Raw genomic sequence first — 20,416 nt, forward strand, 5'->3', positions numbered from 1 at the left:
CTCCATCCCCCACTTACTCTTTCCTTTTCTCTTCCTTCTTTTCTCCCTTCTGTCTTCCTACCTCTCCCTCCTTCCCTTTCTTTCTTTTGCTTTCATTTTTTCCCCATTTTTCATTTATTTCTTCCCTATCCTCCCCCTCTCACTGTTTCCTTCCTTTCCCTTTTTTGTCTGGAATATTCTGAAAAGAACAGGACAATTTGCATCAATTCTAGGTATCCATCCAGCATTAGTGAGTAAAAAGTGAAGTGGTATGTAAATACTAAATAGTAGGAATATCACCAATTAGCTAGGGATTCCCAGGTGGTGCTAGTGGTAAAGAACCCACCTGCCAATGCAGGAGACATAAGAGACGCACGTTTGATCCCTGGTCTGGAAGATCCCCCTGGAGGAGGAAATGGCAACCCATTCCAGTATTCTTGCCTGGAGAACCCCATGGACAGAGGGGCCTGGAAGGCTATATAGTTCATAGGGTTCCTAAGAGTCCGATACAAATGAGAGACTGAGCACATATCAGTTAGGTGACAAAAAGGAACCAGCATGTGTTCAACAAGAATTTCCTTAAAAAAATATCATTTCTAACAAAGAAGTCACTCAAGCTTCAGTCATATGTCCTGCTACAATGTTTTAATCAAACTACTGATACTAAAGGATGCCTTTTAAATTTTTTATATGTACACTGTTTTATATCCTTTGAATCTTTTCATGGCTTTTAAATGGTTTTTTGCAAAGTTTATTTTCCATTCTAAATCAGCTGCTTCTGTTATTTGAAGATGGATCACAAAGACCAGATGTTGAAAATATCCTGAATTTTATTCCTGCTTTCCTACTGGCTGTAGAATAGCTATTTTGTGAAGTAAAAGCTAATACAGAAACATTTGAGGGGTATATTTTGCATGTGTGTGAAATTCAGATTTCATTAGTATTCATTTCTGCTGGAAGTTTTAAAATTCAAAATTGTGATGCCAAATGTGGGTAGAATTTTATTAACTTGAATATACCATGAAAAGCCAGGGACTGAAGTGGTCATGGAAGAGAGGATAAGGGAAACGGGAGTCCACTTAGCCATTATCAAACATAGCTTAATATCAGTGACTAGGTGCAACTCACCTTCTTTTCTACACCAGTCCACATAAAAAAATGAGGGCTTCCCTGGTGGCTTAGACAGTAAAGAATCTGCCTGCAATGTGGAGACTTGGGTTTGGTCCCTGGGTTGGAAAGATCCCCTGGAGGAGGGAATGGCAACCCACTCCAGTATTCTTGCTTGGAGAATTCCATGGACAGAGGAGCCTGGCAGGCTACAGTCCCTGGGGTTACAAAGAGTCAGACATGACTGAGCGACTTTCATTATATAAAAAATGAAGCATCCCTAGGGATCTTTATCTTATTTCTACACTTATTTGAATGAATGGTAGAGATACTAGGCCTGCTCCCTCACGAAACACCGAAGGACCACACTAATGGAGAAAGAGAGGCGATGGCTGATGGTGGTAGGGAGACTCAGCGTAACCACCCCTGTGAACCATTCTTGCCCCTCGACAGCAAAAATGGAATCTCTCTTTTTTTTTCCCCCTTGAGGTTCAAAATCAGAAAGGAAGAGGACCAGAAAGCAAGGTTTTGGAGCAGTTTTAAAAGCCCAGTTTAGAACAGTTTTGAACCATTTAGGAGTACAGACACTGTAACACACTTCCTCTTTCCCTGTCATTCACACTACAAGCAAAAATGCTACCTTTTATACATAGAGGTGTTGTCTCAGAATGGCTTTTGGTACACAGGAGGAAGTCTGAAACACCATTTTTGCTACATCATAGTAAGTTGTAGGAAAACTTGTGGCTTATGCTTTGACCATTCCTGATCAATAGCACACAAAAATTCAAACTGTTGTTATAGGTTTCTGTCTTTGTTTACATGTACAGAATTCATTATCTGCCTTGTACAGGGCATTAAGGCTATATACTTCATGTCTCTTTAGCAAGTAGCCAATGCTCAAAGCACTGTGCTACTGGATCAGATCACAGAGGCTGAAGTAAGAGAGCTCTTGAACTGGTGGTTGAGGAAAGAAGGATCATGTTGACTGACTAAAGATCAGAAATGGCTCAGAGGACAGAAGTCTCTGATGGAGAAGGACTGGGAGGAAGAATCTGCAATCAGTCACTTAGAACCCCCGCAAGAGGCTGGCATCCAATTGTTTCTCAGCATTGTTTCTGCTGAGTTATGTCCAGGTGATGGTTCAGAATGTTATGAACCTTCAGTAAGAACTGTTAATGTCTGCTTTGCTTTCATCAGGTGGAATAACAAGCTGCTCAGATGGTACAAGTAACCGGGACAGCTTTCGACTCGATGACGACGGCCCCTACTCTGGACCGTTCTGTGGCCGTGCCCGAGTTCATACCGATTTCACACCAAGTCCCTATGACACTGATTCCCTCAAAATCAAGGTGTGTGCATTCTGAATGGTTTGTCTAGGGATGGGTGTATGATCTCTTTCAGGAAGTACAAGTATGGGGAAATAGGGGTGAGTATATCTTCCCAATAGGAGAACTGAGGACTGTACTGTGGCAGGAATTCAAACAACACACGAGAGGTAAGGTAGGGTGATCAGTCTTTTGAGGCTATTCACAAAAGTTGTGTTTTGTATATAATGCAGAATCATAGCCTTTTTTTTAATTAATTTATTTTTTATTGAAGGATAATTGCTTTACAGAACACTCGATGACATAAATCAAGCAAGATCCTCTATGTCCCACCTCCTAGAATCATAGCCTTTTAAGGAAGAAGGAACTGTCTACTTTTTTTCTGACTACCAAAAGCCTCACATGTTACTAGAAGTGCCTAGTTGTACTTGATACTTGTTGGAGTAAAAGTAATGAACCCAAGGAGACAGAGAGAAAGTGGAAATATCAGGCAAGAGCCCAGGAGAGCAAATGCCTTAGGAACCAGAATTGGTCAGGCAATTTTAATACTTTAGTCAGTACTTGCAAATGCCACGAGTAACCTGACAATTTTCTCTCAATGATATTTCCTCCTGAATTCCCTTTTTGTCACTGTTGCCTTCTACATTCATTTTCTTTTGCTGTAAGGGCTTCAAACAACAGAAATGTATTATTATTTCACAGTTCTGTAGGTCTTACATGTGGGCTCAATTGGGTGGTCATTTTAAGGTCTCACTGGGCTAAAATCAAGGTGTCAGCTGAAGTTGTGATCATATCTGAGACTCAGGGTCCTTTTTCATGCTCACTGGCTGTTGGCATAATTCAGTTCCTTTTGGGTGTAGCACTGAGTTGTCTGCTTTCCTACTGGGTATTAACTGGGAGCCATTCTCAGTCCCTTGAGGTTGCCAGCCATGATTTTCTTTAATACAGCAGTTCACTCCTACAAGAGCTATAGCAGAAAACTCACCCATGCTTCAGATATCTTTATTTTAAGAGATCCTACCTGATTAAGTCAGGAATATCCAGATAACTTATTTTTAATTCCAAAATGAATAAATTTGGGATATTAATTACATCTGCATAGCCACTCCTGTCATATAACATACTAACATCATGAAATTTGTTTGAAATTCATCATGTTCATACTTTTGTTTATACTCAAGGGGAGGAGGTGTTACAATAGTACAAATAGAAGAAGATTTAGTGGTAAAATACTTCATAGATGTTGGATTATTCATTTTAGTAACACAAAGTCGCTATAGCTAAAGGGTAGAAATGATCAATTTTCTATACTGTCAATACTGAACCAATGTTAACTATAAATATTATAAGCTATGAAGTGTTAATATTATTACTGAACATTCAAGGCACTCAGTTCCTTTTTTTATCCCTTTTAAGATATCAAATCAGAATAAGCTCAGCTGGAGAATGAGGAAAACATTACTTTCCACAGTTAGCTCCTTACTTGTTTCTATGAAATGAGTTGAAGTCTTGGGGAAAGGAGGATTATAGCCGAGTAACCATCGTGGAGGGAGGGCAGCAGAAGAGAATACATTGAAAACATTTTGATTCAGGATAGATTTCATCTTTCCCTACAATACCATGCCAGCACACTACCCCTAGCGCTGCTCAAGGGGACGTTTGTGGAGCTCTTGTAGGACACAATAAGAATCCCACAGACACCACTGGGTATTGAACACTATTGTCCCCACCCAGGGTCTAATCAAAAATGAAGTTGGATTGGTCCCTGTAGCCTGTGGGCTTACCTGTAATGGATTTTTACAAGTTTAAAGGGTGCAGCATAGGACCACCATACCTTGAGACAACCCCCTAGAGCTTCTGGGGATTTTCTAGGTCTGCTTAACGGATGTCATCTAGCCTAGGATTTGATTCCCTATAGTAATGGCAGGAAAAACTAGATGAGCAGCTCATAGGATCAGAAGGTCAAACTGTCCATAAATTGGAAAGACCAGATCTTTTAATCACATTGGATTCTACTTTTACAAATACAATTTGTGTATTAGATGGAAGAATGCACATTCAAGAGCAACAGAAAAAAAATATTTTTAGTAGCAGATTTAACACTTTGTTTGAGGGTAGATGTCTAAAATGGCAAAAATGTCAGAATCTATAATGTAATCTCTAAGGTAGACAGCTAAAAGTCTTAAAGGAGTAATTATGACTCTTAAATGTAGACACTGTATTTACATAGAAATCAGCTTCCTTTACCAAAAAAAATACCCGTGTGAAGTTTTTTACTCTTAACAATTACTCCTGCAGTCTTAGTCTTAGAGGTGAATAAAGAGACAAACCAATTATTCTGTCAGTCCAATGCATTTCATTCATATTTTAAACTATTGCTGTGAAGCTCAATCTAAGTATTAATTAAATAACTACTAGTTGATTAAGTATTAATTAATCTAGAATAAATAGCATAATTTATCCTTAATATATATATAATTTTGTTACATATTTTATATGTACAAAGTTCTGAACATTTTCATTATTTTAGATGGATGCAATACTTTAGGTAGATTCATTTCACAAAGTATATGAGTTTTTCTGATGAACTAGAAGCACAGACAGAGCCACAGACTTCTCTCTCTTCCCCTTCCCAACTTGGGAGCCCCTCCAGGGATGAGGCTATATGTGTATTGTTTTGACAGGATAAATAAAAAGAGCATCATTTTTTAATTCAAACAACTTAGGCTTGAGTTCTGGTGCTGCCACTAACTTGCTGTGAATTCTTGAGAAATTAATCCTTGCCTTTCTCTTTCCATAATATTTAGAGTAATAGTAATAATTATACCTAGCATATAGGTTGAAGAGATGTATTATGGACATAAAATAGCTTACTGTATGCAAAATGTTTTGTAAACTACAGAATGCTCTACAAATGTAAGCTGATAAATTGACATGATTTCAAAAACATAAACACATCATCCAATACATTTAGGAGTTTTTCTTCAAGAATGTTGGCGTTTTCTTCAACTTTACTAGCAAATAGCTTCCTTAAACTTTTAAAAGAAATTTCCTCTCAGATTTTTTTCTAACTCTAAACCTCTTTAGTGGAATGTCCTCATTCTAATTTTCAATGATTCCAGTTTTGTTTTTTTTTTTCTTACCAATTGCCATAGCATCAGAGTTCTCTGAAATCTAATTTATATTTCTTTGTCTTTAGAAAGGAGATATCATAGACATTATCTGCAAAACGCCAATGGGGATGTGGACAGGAATGTTGAACAATAAGGTGGGAAACTTCAAATTCATTTATGTGGATGTCATATCAGAAGAAGAAGCAGCCCCCAAGAAGATGAAGACACAAAGAAGGAGTGGAATGGAAAAGCCTGAGACTCTGCAGGAGTTTTTAGAGAGGATTCACCTTCAGGTTAGCAAACCCATGGCCTGTTTGATTTTGATGGCATACAGATGGAATAACTGAGAAGAATGGATCAGTGTTTGTATTGCTAAAAAAAATATACGACTTACAGCAAGGGAAAATCTGTTTTCCAAGGACAGCTCTTACTTACCCATAACCACTTCTTTATGCATGGACTGGTCTTGATATAACATCACTTGGACTAAATTCTAACGATGTTTAGCAGTCTCAGTAGAGATTGGGCTTCCCCGATGGCTCAGCTTGTAAATAATCTGCCTGCCATGCAGGAGACACTATAAGACACAGGAGACTCCTGTTCAACCCCTGGGTCGGGAAGATCCCCTGTAGAAGGAATGGCCACCCACTCCTTGCCTGAAAAATCCCATGGAATGAGAAGCCTGGCAGGCTATAATCCAAAGGGTTGCAAATAGTCAAACACAACTGAGCAATTAAACATGTATGTAGCACCTAGAGATTAGAACAAGAAATTGCAGTGGAAAGTGAAATACACTTGGGGGAATAAAAGACCCAGAGAAAACATGGTAATGAGAATGATAAAGAGGATATAAAGAGTGAAGGTAAAATTCAAAGAATTGAAAGGAAGAATGACAAGAAAATTGTATTTCCTATAGAGCAGAGATCAAAAGCAACCCAATAGAAGGTAGCCAAATTTGTTTTTAAAGAAATTTGTTAGAAAACAGTGATCATTAAAGCCCCATAATGATTGTGTTAGGGAAACTGTTGTCTATAGTTATAATCTAGTTATTTTCTTGTTATATTAGAGAAATTTTTATGAAGTATCTCTATGTTGTTAAATGGCAGGTATCTACACTATGCCTAGCCTCACTAGATTTACTGGTTTGCAATCTACTTCTAAAACTAACACAGCAGTATTTTAATAGCTTTCAAAATTCACTATCAAGAAAATAACCATTAATCTTTCCTTAATTGTTTTTCCTGAATCACCTAGTTGTATTCCAATCTGTAGATTCACTACATAGACATTTCAGTATTACTGTTGGTGCCCTCTAGATGGTATACTCCTTGGAGGAGGCACATGTTTGAATCCTACTTCAGCTACTTGTTTGTTCTGTGACCTATGAAAAAACCAAGGTCTGAGGAAGTGAAACTTACTCAAGAACTCTCAGTTACATCAGATTGGGATTTTTTTTTTTTTTCCTGTTCTGATTCTGTGATCCTTCTAGGATACATTATTTTAAAACAGAATTGCTACTCCTTCTTTCCTTTTTCTAGATAAATAAAGGGCTAGTAATAAGTTCTTTCTGATTACTTAAAACTGTTATATCCTCTTATTCAATTTTAGTAACTAAAATAAGGATATTGGAATTATGATCAAGTAAAATGGGAGGAATATTTGAGGAAGTTGAAAAGCATTTCAATTCACTTTGCATTTTTATTCTGTTACAGAGAACAGAGGTTACATAAATAACATATAGACTTTGAAATCAGAAGCCTATGAATTTTAAACTAATATATATTAATGCAAATGATGGACAAAATATACATGCTAAGAAATGGAAACAATACTTTTACCAACCACAGTGTTCTAATGCTTAATAAAAGCTTTTAATTAAATAGAAAGTCTGGAATGCCCTAAGTTTATAAAATATCTTTCAACCAAAATGTTAGGTATACTTATATAAATTGTATCTCTTTCAAACTCGTTTTTTGATCTGCCTCAAGAAGTTAATGAGGGTAGATGATTTTGCAATCAAGCAAACAGGAAGAGATATAGTTCCAGAAATATTATTATAATATACTCTATGAGAGGCATTTTATTGATAGACTTTAAAAAACACTAGCTTTATCAATTTTGCTATTTGAGAAGTGAAAATGTGCCAGATGGGATGAGTGATCCAGCTATTTAATTGATTCCTGATTTAGCATTGCATAGCTTAAGGTGATCATTTCTTCTTTACATTTGTCCTTCCAGAAGGTGAGAAATGTACAGCATGCTGTTTAAAGGTCCTGCGTTCATCTGTAGAAAACTAGTACAAATAAAATAAAATTAAGCAAAAGTTCTGTTGGCACCTTTTGGTTCCAATGCATTGTTTCCATTTCTATACTTTTTAAAAATCTAAAAATAATTAAAAATAAAATGTTTGCATCTGAGTAGCTTATATTATACAAAGTTTTTTCTTCCATACAGGAATATACCTCAACACTTTTGCTCAATGGTTACGAGACCCTAGAAGATTTAAAGGATATAAAAGAGAGTCATCTCATTGAATTAAACATTAAAGACCCAGAAGACAGAATGCGGTTACTATCAGCTGCTGAAAATCTCCTTGATGAAGAAAGTAAGTATGCGTAGCTACTCGTCTCCCTCACTGAGAATCAAAGGTTAATGTAAATAGTAAAATCATTAAAAACAAATTCCCAGTTTTATTTACTGAGAATCATATAAAGCATTTTTTCCAATAAAAAAACGTAGTTTCTTATACATTTGGAAACAACAAATCTATAAATAGTCAAATGGACAGATCTATAAATAGAGGACTTTTTTTTTTTTTTTGCTGCTTACTGGATCCAGAAAATGAAAGGGCTTTACTGGGTACTTCATTTAGATTCTGCAGAGCTACTAATTTACACACAAGAGGATGTCTGCATTCCCTAAGACTGGGGGAAGTCAGAGACAAATATTTAGCTGAAGCATGAGCCATTAGCAAGAACTGTCATACGCAACTTTTGTAGAACCGCGCAGAGCATGGCTCTGAGCTAATGAGGCTTTGCACCACACAAGAAAATTCATTTCATTACCATATAGCCCCATCTTGTATGTGTTATAGTATTCTTTCAAAACGCTATAATAGCTTGCAAAAATATTCAGCACTTACTTTTACTATCTGAGGTGGTTCTCTGTATTTGTAAGTATAAACTAAAGATGGAGTAACACATGCAGATTCACTTGAATATTGGCCACACCAACTGGGTTTATAAAGATAAGCTAGCCTTTGTTGTCACAACTGCCCGATCTGACCATTATTCTTACCAAATCTGACTGGGCTCCCTAAACCCTGAGTTCAGGGAGTGCCAAACTCTGTCAGGAGTATTTCATTAGAAAAAAAACGGGGGACGGTATCTAATTCTAAAGATGAAAAAGAACTTATATCCCCTAATCCAACCTTCTCTTTCCAAAGTAATATTAATAATAACCATTAATTATTTTTTTAACATGTTCTCTAAAACTTTGAATGAGGGTCTTTACACTTACCATCTTCTTTAAAGCTGTCCACAACTCTCTGAGTTGGTATCATCCCTATTTTTATAATGAGAAATAAGATAAGAACCTTGTCCAAGCTTATGCGCCTGGTGAATAAGGAAGCTAGGACCAGTGCTTGTGATGTTGTTAGACTTTCCTATATTGCAAGTAATAGCCCAGATTGAGAGTCAGGTGAAAAGTTCTACATAGGACCCAGGCCTCCTGAGGGTCCCCTCGTGAGCTTTCCTATATTCTCCCTCACATGTCTCACGAAATGGCAGTGCTGAACCACACATATTTATTATATGTGGGCCTTTTGTCTAGTAAGAATTAATTTACTTTATAGAAACCATACCTTACTGAATCCTTACTTACTGTCTTGAGCGCTCGCCAAAGTCCTCATCCTTTTCAAGGAGTTTTCACATGCACCACTCATTTGACACCCACAGAGCTGATTTCATCCTTTAGGCTTAGGAGTTTGTATGCCTTCTTTGAAGTTGTGGCAGCTAGAAGATGCAGAAGAGAAAGGAATCAGGTCCCAGAGGCAAACAAAGGTCAGACTTAAGAAAGTAACCTATTTACAAGCCAACACAAAACTGATCAGTGTAAACTGGTCTAGGAATATCTTCCAAGTAAATGAGGCAGTTCCTTTCACATCTCGTCATTTCAAAACATTTCAAAACTATGCAATATTATACTAAGAAATGGATTCTGTCTTGAAAGTGATGATTTTTAGTATGATTATCAGTACTCTCCCAAATAAGCTGATACTGAAATAGAGGGAGAAAAAACAGTATTTCTTGAACACTTGTAAATAATTGCTTTTCTTCTACAATAACATCCATGTAGCTATTTTGCCCATTTTATAGATGAGAAAATATTTCAGAGATGAATTTCAAAGAGGCCAAACAGCTAGATTAGTAAAGAGTTGGAGTTTTAATTAAAGGCAGTCTACTACCAAAAACCAAGGTCTTAAAAAAATAATAATTAAAAAAAAAAACAAGTTCTTTCTTCCACACATACAAACCAGTAAATATGAATAGAACAATGCCTATTTGAAAATGCAAGCTTTCTGCTGTTTTGTCAACTTCCCCAAGAACTTCAGTTCAGTTGCCCATCTCAGAAAGTAGAAGTTAATCCAGTTAATATTTAAGTGAGAAAGGAAGTTTTGTAACAGCATGACACCCTTAAAGGTTCAGAGGCTTGTATAGCTACATTGAGGCAGGATTTGTGAATGGAATGGGCCAGAGGGGCTTGGTAAACAGGACTTTAAGTCATGAAAGTGTGCTCAGCGGAGACCCACAGAGGGACGATCAGTCCAGTCCAAAGGCCTGGGCCACTTAAGGTATCCACTTAATTTCTTTATTCTGCCTTCCACATCACCCATCTACTTTCTCTGTTAACAAAAGTACAATAATTTACAGATGATGTCATCTTAGAGCTAGGTATAATTTTAAAAACCATCTGACTCAAATTCTTCCTTTACAAGATGAGGAAACTAGAACTAGAGTAGCCTTCTCAAGGTCACATATCTAGAACCCAGTCTCCTAAACCCATCAGAAACACATTCAACTATGCCCTGGTCTCTGAAAACAAAAGACAATCTCTCCAAACAATGATGTGACTTTCAATGTTTGATATAAAAAGCATAAAAATTCCCTGAATTATTTCTCTTTAGAAAACAGTACTTGAAGGTCACTAGAGGTTGACCGTTTAATAAAATCCAGTAATGTACAAACATACCCATACAGAGCCAAATTCTAGGAGATGAAAAATGGAAAAAAATGCAGATTCAACCAGTGTTTGTTCTAAACACACAACCCTGAGACTTTTCCTCTTTTAATCTTATAGTCTAAAGTAGTATTAGAATATACATGTCAAAAAGATGCATATTGCATGTTAGGCTATTCTGACTGAAAGCTATTTATCTTATATGAAACTGCTTTGCTCAAGAAATAAAGAAGAATGACTTCTATTTGTTGATAAGATGGTGAGTTCTGATGATTCGGCACCATGCTACTGCATGTTTATTTTTATCTATTCTCTACTCTGTGAATCATATCTTCTACAACCATGCTAAAGATTAAATGCACAACCTTCATGTACCTTGAATGATAAAGACCTTGAATATATGGTTGTTTAAAAATGAGACATTATTAAAAACAAATGCATGTCACAGTCATAGGTTTAAAATAGCTTTTTTTTGTTATGTGGAAGAACGGGGTATGCAAATTGACTAGGATTTTATGTATGCATTTTATTTTGATCATTGAATGTCAGTTTAGGGAACGTCAATAAATTCCTAGTTTAGCGTTTCATTGCTATTTGGGTTGGAAAGTTTTGCTTTGCTTATCATTCAGTATAAAAATTGAGCAGAGAGGGCACCAGTTCTGATCACAGGAATTAAAGCTCTGAGATAATGTAGAAAAGACCACAAACTCCAATGTGAGGCTTTAATACATTTAGGGGGACCAAAGCCTGGGGAATGGGACAGGAACAAACAGAAATCTAGACTTAGAACAAGCAGTTTCCCTTTTCTCTTAGGCCAAAAGAGACAGCATTGTACCCACTTTGACCTTGAAATTGTTAACCAGATTAAACTTTTTTAGGTCATTGCTTAACAGGAGGTAAAGACACTTCTCCAACAAACTGACAATAGGGCTGGCGAGTGGTGTTAGGACTGATGTGTGTATGTATGTATGTATGTATGTATGATGTATGTATGACCTCTAGAGGAGAAGAGCAACTTTGGGTTCTACAATTCCAAGCAAGACTAGCACAGAGATATTCTGAATTTCTTCTCACGACACATTAGAACTGAGCAGAATCAGACTACGGGCTCCTTCAGCTGGGAATCTAGATGAGGTTAGAAGGAGAAAAAAAGATTAGGGTAAACTACTTGGCTCTTGAAGGAGCAAATGAGTGGAATCTGTTTATTTTCTGCACTTTAGAATTTCTCTATTTATCATCTGAATTTTAAAATGGTTTGTTTACTTTGAATAAATATTCCCAGCAAGGAAAAAAGAGAATAGAGAATATGTGTGTGTGTGTTTTTCCATAAACACAACCTTCAAGACCCCTTTGCCTTGCTGAGAAATGCCTCTTTAAAATAATAAGATAGTTAGCTGCTATTTATAGTAAATATTTCCTTTTTATTCTGAACTCATTTCTCTTTTCCTACTCTGAGATGCACTTTGATGTGTCTTAAAAGTGTGCCTGTGAGAATGTGTACAATCCTCCTTGGGGAAAATGGGTGATGGAAATATCTTGTTCTCCCTATAGCCCAAGGATAATTAAAATTTAAATTGAAAACAAAAAGCAACCTAGTAACAGAATAAGCAAACTCTATTGGAACCTGTATATAACGTATTGGAGTTATTACCCACACCTTTTGTTTGCAGTGCTCGTGAGGAGGAAGGGGGAAGGGTGGGTTGTGTGCCAGGCTCTTGGCACCAGCTGTGGTCACAGCAGCCCCACATTGCTCAACTATCCCCACTTGTGCCTTCCTGCCTGCCTACCTGCCCACAACGATGCAGGGCAAATGGCAAAGCCCAGCCAGGAGCCTGGAACATGAGCTGCCAGCAGGGGAGGTTTGTAGCGATGCCAAGCAGCAGTCCAGCAGTTGGCCTGACAGCGTGCCAGGGTCGCCTGGCGCCTTAGCCCCTGACATGCGTGCCTGTTGTTTCCAACCCACTTGCCATATGATTTGGATTGAGAGTCAAGAAGCATGCAGCTTTGAAGAAAATATATGCTGACTATCTCCGCAGAGCAGAGGAGGCACGTGGGCATTTTACTTTTATGTATTTATAAATACGCATTTAATATCTATTTCTAGTCATAGCCATTTTGCTTCATATAATGTTTCTTCAAATTTTTTTTTAGTTTTATCCCCTAAAGTTTAAATTATGACAGATGCCCTATTCCATATAATATAAAGAACAAAAAAATGAAATAAAAACATTATGCTTCAGAGAACCATCTCCAGAGAAAACAGTTCATAGAATTTTCACCTCAGTCATTTAGAGAACTGGTAGCGTCTGCACATGTGGGGCATTCCTGTACTTGTCTTCACATTGCACTGTGATTGTGCACTAGGCACGGCTTTGTAGTGATTACCCTGGTCAAACAAGACACAGTCCTCTATCACCGTGCGCCTTCCCAAAGCCCCTAGCGCCACACTTGGCACTGAATCCATAGTTGACAAATGCTTGTGGAATGCATACATGTTGAATGAGAGGATGAAGAGAACTGCAAATAGTAAGCAAAACTTTTTTTTTCAGGTTATAAAGTTTAAAGTCCCCTGCAATCCCACTTTACACATAAAAGTTTTTGCAACAGGCAGCTGGCTGTTGGAAAGTGTTGTTAAGATTCATTTCATGCATACATTAGCCATATGTGCAGGTACATGTGAAAGTGTGTGAGGAGATTTCTAGAAATATAAAAAACTATCAAAGTTTAAAATAGGTATACTTTTGAATCCAGAAATTCCAAGTTTTAGGAATTTGATTAAGTTCTACAATGCATAAAAATACTAGTTAAACTACTAGGAGTTTTAGTTCAAAACCAAAACTAATGTGAACTTCTATTAGCAATTAATTTGTTATAAACAAATTAAGATATAGGCAAACAATAAAGCAGGATAAAGATATCAGGAGAATGAAATACAGGCTGACATGAAATGATGCCCGAAACATAGTAAATGGTAAAAGCAAATTGTAGATTAGTAATATGTAACATAATCCCGTTTTGCCAAATATAATAAATTTTAAAATAATGAAATTAAGTTATCATTTCACCATGGCAAGTACACAGGATTAAATTAACTGTTAAGAAATGTGATATTGATTTCCCAAGGCCCCCAGTGAAGCAGTATGATAATAGTTTTTTATATTATTTGGTCATCATCAAAATAGTCTACTAGGACAACAATTCAACCAAGGGTAAATACTTCTGGGACCAAGGCCTTTCATGGGAATGTGTGCTGGAGGAAGTGGTAGCCCGATGTGAGGTCCCCATTGGTGTGGAGCAATTAGATCTCAAGAGAGTATGACTCTGTGCCTCTGAAGGAGACAGCGCAGTGAGCAGCTGTTGTGAGTGTAAGTGAAAAGATGTACTCCCCAGAACACAGCTCATTAGAGAGGAGACATGATGCTTGAATGCAAAGAGGGGTTAGCAAACAGAGGGAGAGTCATTTCAACTCCATAGTTTCTCATGGCCTCAGGAAAACAGTAACTGGTTGGTTTCCCATGAAGAGATTCTTGTATTCACTTTGTTCTTGTTGTTTTTTTCAAAAGGTGGACTAGTATTCAAATAAAATAAATACCAAATATTCACTAAATAGAAAATTAAAATGTTCAGGTAATTTAAGGACATGCTTAAGATGAAATCAGAAACAAGTAGGTTATGCCATATTGTCTAGCGAATGTTTCCCTCCGTGGACAATGCTATCTCTGGCCAAATAAATATAGCCACAGTGATCTGGAGAACGCTTGAGTCTAGGTTTGAGGAACTGATATGGAGCTACAAAGGAGGCTGAGATTTTGAGCCATCTTAAAATGCTTCCCTTGTGGCTCAGACGGTAAAGAATCTGCCTGCAGTATAGGAGACCTGGGTTTAATCCCTGGGTCGGGAAGATCCCCTGGAGAAGGGAATGGCTACTCACTCCAGTATTCTTGCCTGGGAAATCCCAGGGACAGAGGAGTTTTGTGGGCTAGGGACCATGGTGTCACAAACGTGTCCGACGCAACTTAGCGACTAAACGACAAAGGTGCATAAGCCTTGTTTCTCCTCGCTGAAGATGGTACCGGACTAGAGAAAAAAGAGGAGGATAATACAAAGACCCAAGAGGTGTCTTTATTTGAATTTCAAAAAAATTTCTTACTCGATTTTCTTTAGTTCGTATTTCCTTTAATTAACCTAAATATTGCATTCTTTTTATTAAATACATTGTTTATTAAGCACTTTCATTGATCAGCTATTTTCCTATGCCCTCTGGATTGCATTACTTGATAGTACATGGTATAAAGGACAGAAGCTTCATACTTAAGGCAAACAAGATAATAAAGACAAAATCTGGAATATTTGAGTAAAGAAAACTGGGAAAGTCAAGCAAAAACTAGTAGTTTACATTTTTTATTAAATCTTCAACTTTCTAATATGTGACTATAGGACAGATTTTTCTCTTCAGGCATGATAACTTTTTCCCAGAATTAGGACCTAGTTTGATTTCCTTAAAGCTTTCTTCAGTTTTAGTATAATTGAGATTGCCTGTACTTAATTAAATGTCACAACTCAATATAATTATTTTATGAATAATTATATTAGCTGTCTTATATTCTAATCGCCACGTCACTTTTTATCTCCATTGATCAGACTTATGTTGAACCATGGGCTTTATACAATGCCATAAAAATTTTGGTAAGAAATGAAATATTTTATTATTCAAATTAGTTCTTTATGAAAAAATATCTTCTAAATAATTTTTTCTTAAAATGATCATTTTATTTTTACTACATAGAGTGCAGAACTGTTTGGAGCTGCTTTCTGTACTCCTTTATGCCTGATGTCAGCTGGTAGCAATAAGATATACCCTTTTTCAGATTACTAATTCTTCAGTATACTCAGATTTTCAAATGTACAGCTTTGGGGATATTTGCAAACCATTCAGGGGCTTTATTAAAAAATGGTACCATTTTAATGTTTTGTTCTTTATTAAAATAAAATACAAAACATTGTAAACAATCTCAGAAATATAGAACTCTAAAATTCTAACACTTTCATATGTGACCTATATGATGCCCATATGTTTTTACATAATTTTAAAAATAGAAAAGTTATATATGCTAATTCTTTAACTTCATGTATTATCAGAAATGTTTTTGTATAAAAAGATGCACTTGGATATCCTAAGGAAAGTCTGTAATTTTATAGTCAAACTGATTCTTATTCCAATGTGTTACTTACCTGGTTAGCTCAGATGATTGGACCATGGGACAAAACTGATGAAGGATATAGTTTCAATTTCTAGGTAGGTCAGTTAGCTTTACTCTGCTTCATGACCACATGAAGAGACTAAATGACTTAGAAAGAACATGTGAATGTACTAGCGTGAATTCATTTCCTCTGCTGGAAAAACTACCCATAGCATAAGACCTAGATTTATGCCAATCCTTAAGTCATTAGTGTCAAGATGAAAATAAATAAATAAATAAATAAATAAACAACGACAACAAAAAAAAAAAAAAAAGAGGAAAATCTTGACCCATCAAATACGAAAACTGAATGCTAGATAGCTTTCCTTTCCATTATATAACTTAATGACCTGCCTTTTCTTTTTATAGTTACAGTTGAGGGGTTCCAGCTGATCACCTGCCTGACATTATTGCAAGCCTGGTGGGAAGCTTTTGAGGAGGCATAGTCATGTTTTCATTTCACTAGGAAATCATTTAGCAAATTACTACTGTTCTGTAAATTACTGTGCTGCATAACTTTCATAGTGAGAAACTATTTCCTTTTTCCATAAAAATTGCAGATAAAAGGTTTCTACAATAAATAACCTGTATTTAAAATGAACCATTCCTAGAATATGGAGAATGTGATACAGCATTTCTCAGGTGGAAATAAAAACAGATACATTTTATTACTAATATTAAAAATGGCATATTCTCTGTTTAAAGTTAAATTTATTGTTTCTTTACTTTGTTACCCTTTGAGGTGAACATATAGAACTTCCAGAGGATGAAATAACAACCTAAGTACTTATTTTTTGGAAAGGAAAAGAGCTAATTTTAGAATTCAGAGTTCTTTAAGCCTAAGTTTTATATCTTGAAGAGTCCCACAATCAGTAATCAACCTAAACAGAATACAGTGTTGGAAGTAGTAATTATGCTAAGTCGCTTTTAGGATGGCAGTCTGAGGAAGGGATCTCAGTTCTTTCAATTTTGTGTTGAGGTAATAAGCCAAGATATATCTGGGGAAATATGGTCTTATCCCTGCCGCCATTCTGACAAAGGGGATCACACTCTGAATACGGTGATCACTGCTGATGTGGCAGGAAGCACTGCAAAAGGCTAATTCCTCTGGTCTTTTCCAGAAACACTTGGATAACGGAACACAGAGCCATCTCTTTCATTTCAGTGGCAATAAGACAGAAAAACAAAGGAAGAGGAGAAGGTTATTCCTTAAAGACTGAGGTCCCATTTCAGTGCTGCCTTTTCACAAAAGAGGGGCTTGGAACCACAAGTGGATGACTGATACTCATCAAGACTAGTCAAGATTAAGTAGATTCCCCTAAAGCTAAAAGGCTTACAACTAATAAAGACAAAATGCTTCACAATAGCCAACATTTCAAAACAATAATCACAAAAGGTTCACATTAAGTTGAAGCTCCTTATACCAAGAACTAATTATAACTTCACTAGACTTCAATTTCTGATACTTGAGCCCACAGTTAAAGTTGTGGCAAATGTGGAGAAGATTCAGAAGACTAGCATAAATGTGGTTTCATTGTGGTGAATAAAAACTTTGAAAAAAAGGTTAAAAGAACTGTTATGACTCATTTTGAAAATGAGTAGACTAAGAAGTTATTTTTATCATTTTTTCCAACTTTTCTCAACTTATGTTTCCCATATAAAAGCAAAAAATATGGAAATAATTTAAGTGACTCTGCTCAGTTCTTCCATGAAAGAGGCACAACTAATACCATTGTAGATACACTAAGAAAAACTTAATTCATTAGATACAAGGATGCTAGGCTCAATTCTCTCTTGTAATAGAGGTTGATAACAATTAGATATTCAGTGGACCATAAACTAATGTTGACAATTTATCAGAAGCCTATAAAATGCATTTAAAAGCAGGAGACGTGTAGACAAGATAAAGTGTGGATTTCCAAAAGATAAATTACTTGAATCTATTGAGGAAAATTACACCAGTACACAATTTCCTTCTTCCAAAGTTTGGATCTACTTTCTTCTCACTGGAATGAGATGAAGTGCATAACCTCTGAAGGCAGCGATCTTAAACCACCCTGAAATGTATGTTCTTCCAATGTAGGGCTATTCCAATGTCCAAAGTAGAGCAGTCCCGGGTTCAGAAGGGGAAATAGCAAGCCGTGCTCATATAGCTGAGAGACAGCAGCTTAAGAGCCATGTCCTCTCCTCAAGAAAGAAAGAAACTTCACATTGACAAAGAGAACACTGATGATAAAAATTCTTGAGAAGAGTAAAACTATAGAGCTCCTTAGGTTCTTCAGAAATATCTTTCATTACACCTCTAATATTATTTTTTACCTAAAATGGCAATGCCTGTTTTTTAAGAATACTGGTTTGATGACATAGAATTACCAACCTGAATGTATATAATTGTTATTCAGAAATGTAAACAAAGATGTAGCAAACAACAAAAGGTGGATTCAATAGATACAATGTTATACTATCTAAAAGCAACCCCCCAAATTCCCTGGCAGTCCAGTGGTTAGGACTCAGTCCTTTTCACTGCTACGCCCTGGGTTCAATCCCTGGTTGGGGAACTAAGACCCCATAAGCCATGGGGCACAGCCAAAAGATAAAAGCAATGTCTGATTTTATGTCTACTTTTCTGATGAATTCAAACATAGGAAAATTCTATGCTTTCCAAACATGGAAACTATTAGTTAAATTCCAAGTTATTGGAATTCTATTGTATGTTGTTGCTCACATTGATCTTTTATTCATTAATCAACATTATCATGATTCTCGAATTGCTCACAAAACTGACTATTGACTAGGATTGTACATTTAAACTACAAATGACTTCTTCTAATGTTACTTTAAGGAGTATTTGGACAAGGCATCAGTCACACTGTGGCTACAATCTGCTTTCTTTGGCAACTTTTCATCAATGTAAAAGAAGAGTCCATATTGATCTTCACTTCTGTAAGCAGTTCACATGAATTCCATGAAACTCCAAGTGAGCAACAAAGGGCAAAATTTATCTTCTAAGGAAATAGTGGCTTGAATATTTGAGAGCAAATATCTCATTTATGATGAACAAGTACATCATTTACTTACAGAAGTTTCCACTGTAATGAAGTTGAAACAGTTAAAATAACTTGAAGATAAGTGAATACGTGAACAAAACTTTTCTTGACTTTGCCTAACCAGTTCTCTCTTTTCCATTTACAGCTATTCAAGAGCCAGAAAGTGAATCCATGCCCCTATCCTTAAGCCCAGACATCTTAAATAAGTCACAGTTAGATGACTGCCCAAGGGACTCTGGTTGTTACATCTCATCAGAAAATTCAGATAATGGTAAAGAAGACCTGGAGTCTGAAAACCTGTCTGACATGGTACAGAAGATTACTATCAGAGAGCCAAGTGACTGAATATACATTATCAACTCTGTATCTACAGATGTGTTCTATTTTAACTCTTCCTGAGCTAAAAAACCAAATAGGAGAGGAAGAGAAGTATTTGCAGATACTACCTGAAGTTAAAATGTTTTAATGGGAATGATTGTAAATAAAAATCCATATCTCTTATATTCCCAGTTGTTGTAAATAATATGTATATTTATTTCTTTAAATGCTAAAATGTTAATATTTCACTTCTCTGTATCAGAAGGATAATGTAGGTTTGGAATATGTTTATTTAGCTTTATTTTATAAGTGCAAAAGTGATTCTGCAAAAAGACTCCCCCTTTTTTTTATACATGCCTGTTTTGAATTTGTGTATGTTGTTGAGTAAATAGTAACAGAGTGTGTCTGTTTAATTGTCCAAGCAGCATTTATACTCATTTTTATAATTACTGGGAAAGTGTGAGTTAGTATTGGAGACATTTTATCCTAATCCACAGTGGAGTTTTAGTAATTATTTTTTGCTGATTTCGTCACTGTTTTCTGTATGGAAGTATAGATAAAAACATATTGTCAATCCTGACTTAGTAAAACTAATTTTAATAATTGTACAGATTTTTCATTTTTAAGTGTAAATATTTTTAATTTTGAAATACCCTAATTTTAATAATAAAAAACTGTATGCATTTGGTAATCTCCAGACTGTTGTTAAAGTATATTTCACCTTAGAACTTCAGACAAAAAAATTTCTACCAGATAAGGTTTTATAGTCAGTATATACACTTATAAAACATATATATATATATATGATTCCCAAATCAATTACCTTACCTCAGTCTCTTTCCTGAAGTCCACATCTGTTTTTGCCAGCTTCCCGAATAATTGTATGTACCAGGTCAGACTGCCCTAACAAAACCACAGACTGGGTGACTTAAACAATAGAAACATTTCTCACAGTTTGGGAAGCTAGAAATCCAAGATCAAGTTGCCAGCATGTTGAGTTCTGCTGAGATATCTCTTCCTGGATTGCAGATAGATAACTATCTTGTTGT

At 36.1% G+C, this 20,416-nt stretch overlaps 1 protein-coding gene and 1 long non-coding RNA gene across 3 annotated transcripts in view; one reads left to right on the forward strand and one right to left on the reverse strand.

Moving 5' to 3' along the window:
* SAMSN1 (SAM domain, SH3 domain and nuclear localization signals 1) overlaps nt 1-20,064 on the forward strand; it is a 93,660-nt gene extending 73,596 nt beyond the window's left edge. For both annotated transcript variants that reach the window (XM_043892979.1, XM_043892978.1), the window contains exons 5-8: nt 2,284-2,435; nt 5,611-5,817; nt 7,979-8,129; nt 19,195-20,064. In XM_043892979.1, the coding sequence (XP_043748914.1) occupies nt 2,284-2,435; nt 5,611-5,817; nt 7,979-8,129; nt 19,195-19,394 (710 nt within the window). In that variant the 3' untranslated portion in view covers nt 19,395-20,064. The remainder of the gene's footprint in view (nt 1-2,283; nt 2,436-5,610; nt 5,818-7,978; nt 8,130-19,194) is intronic.
* On the reverse strand, nt 6,292-20,334 carry LOC122687453. Its single transcript, XR_006339146.1, has 3 exons — nt 20,196-20,334; nt 9,387-9,537; nt 6,292-7,817 (listed from the first exon to the last, which is right to left on the reverse strand). It is a non-coding gene; the product is annotated as an uncharacterized LOC122687453 (long non-coding RNA).
* Nucleotides 20,335-20,416: the final 82 nt, after the last annotated feature.

This window comes from Cervus elaphus, chromosome 31 (assembly GCF_910594005.1).
Source record: "Cervus elaphus chromosome 31, mCerEla1.1, whole genome shotgun sequence".
Classification (NCBI taxonomy): Eukaryota; Metazoa; Chordata; class Mammalia; order Artiodactyla; family Cervidae; genus Cervus; species Cervus elaphus.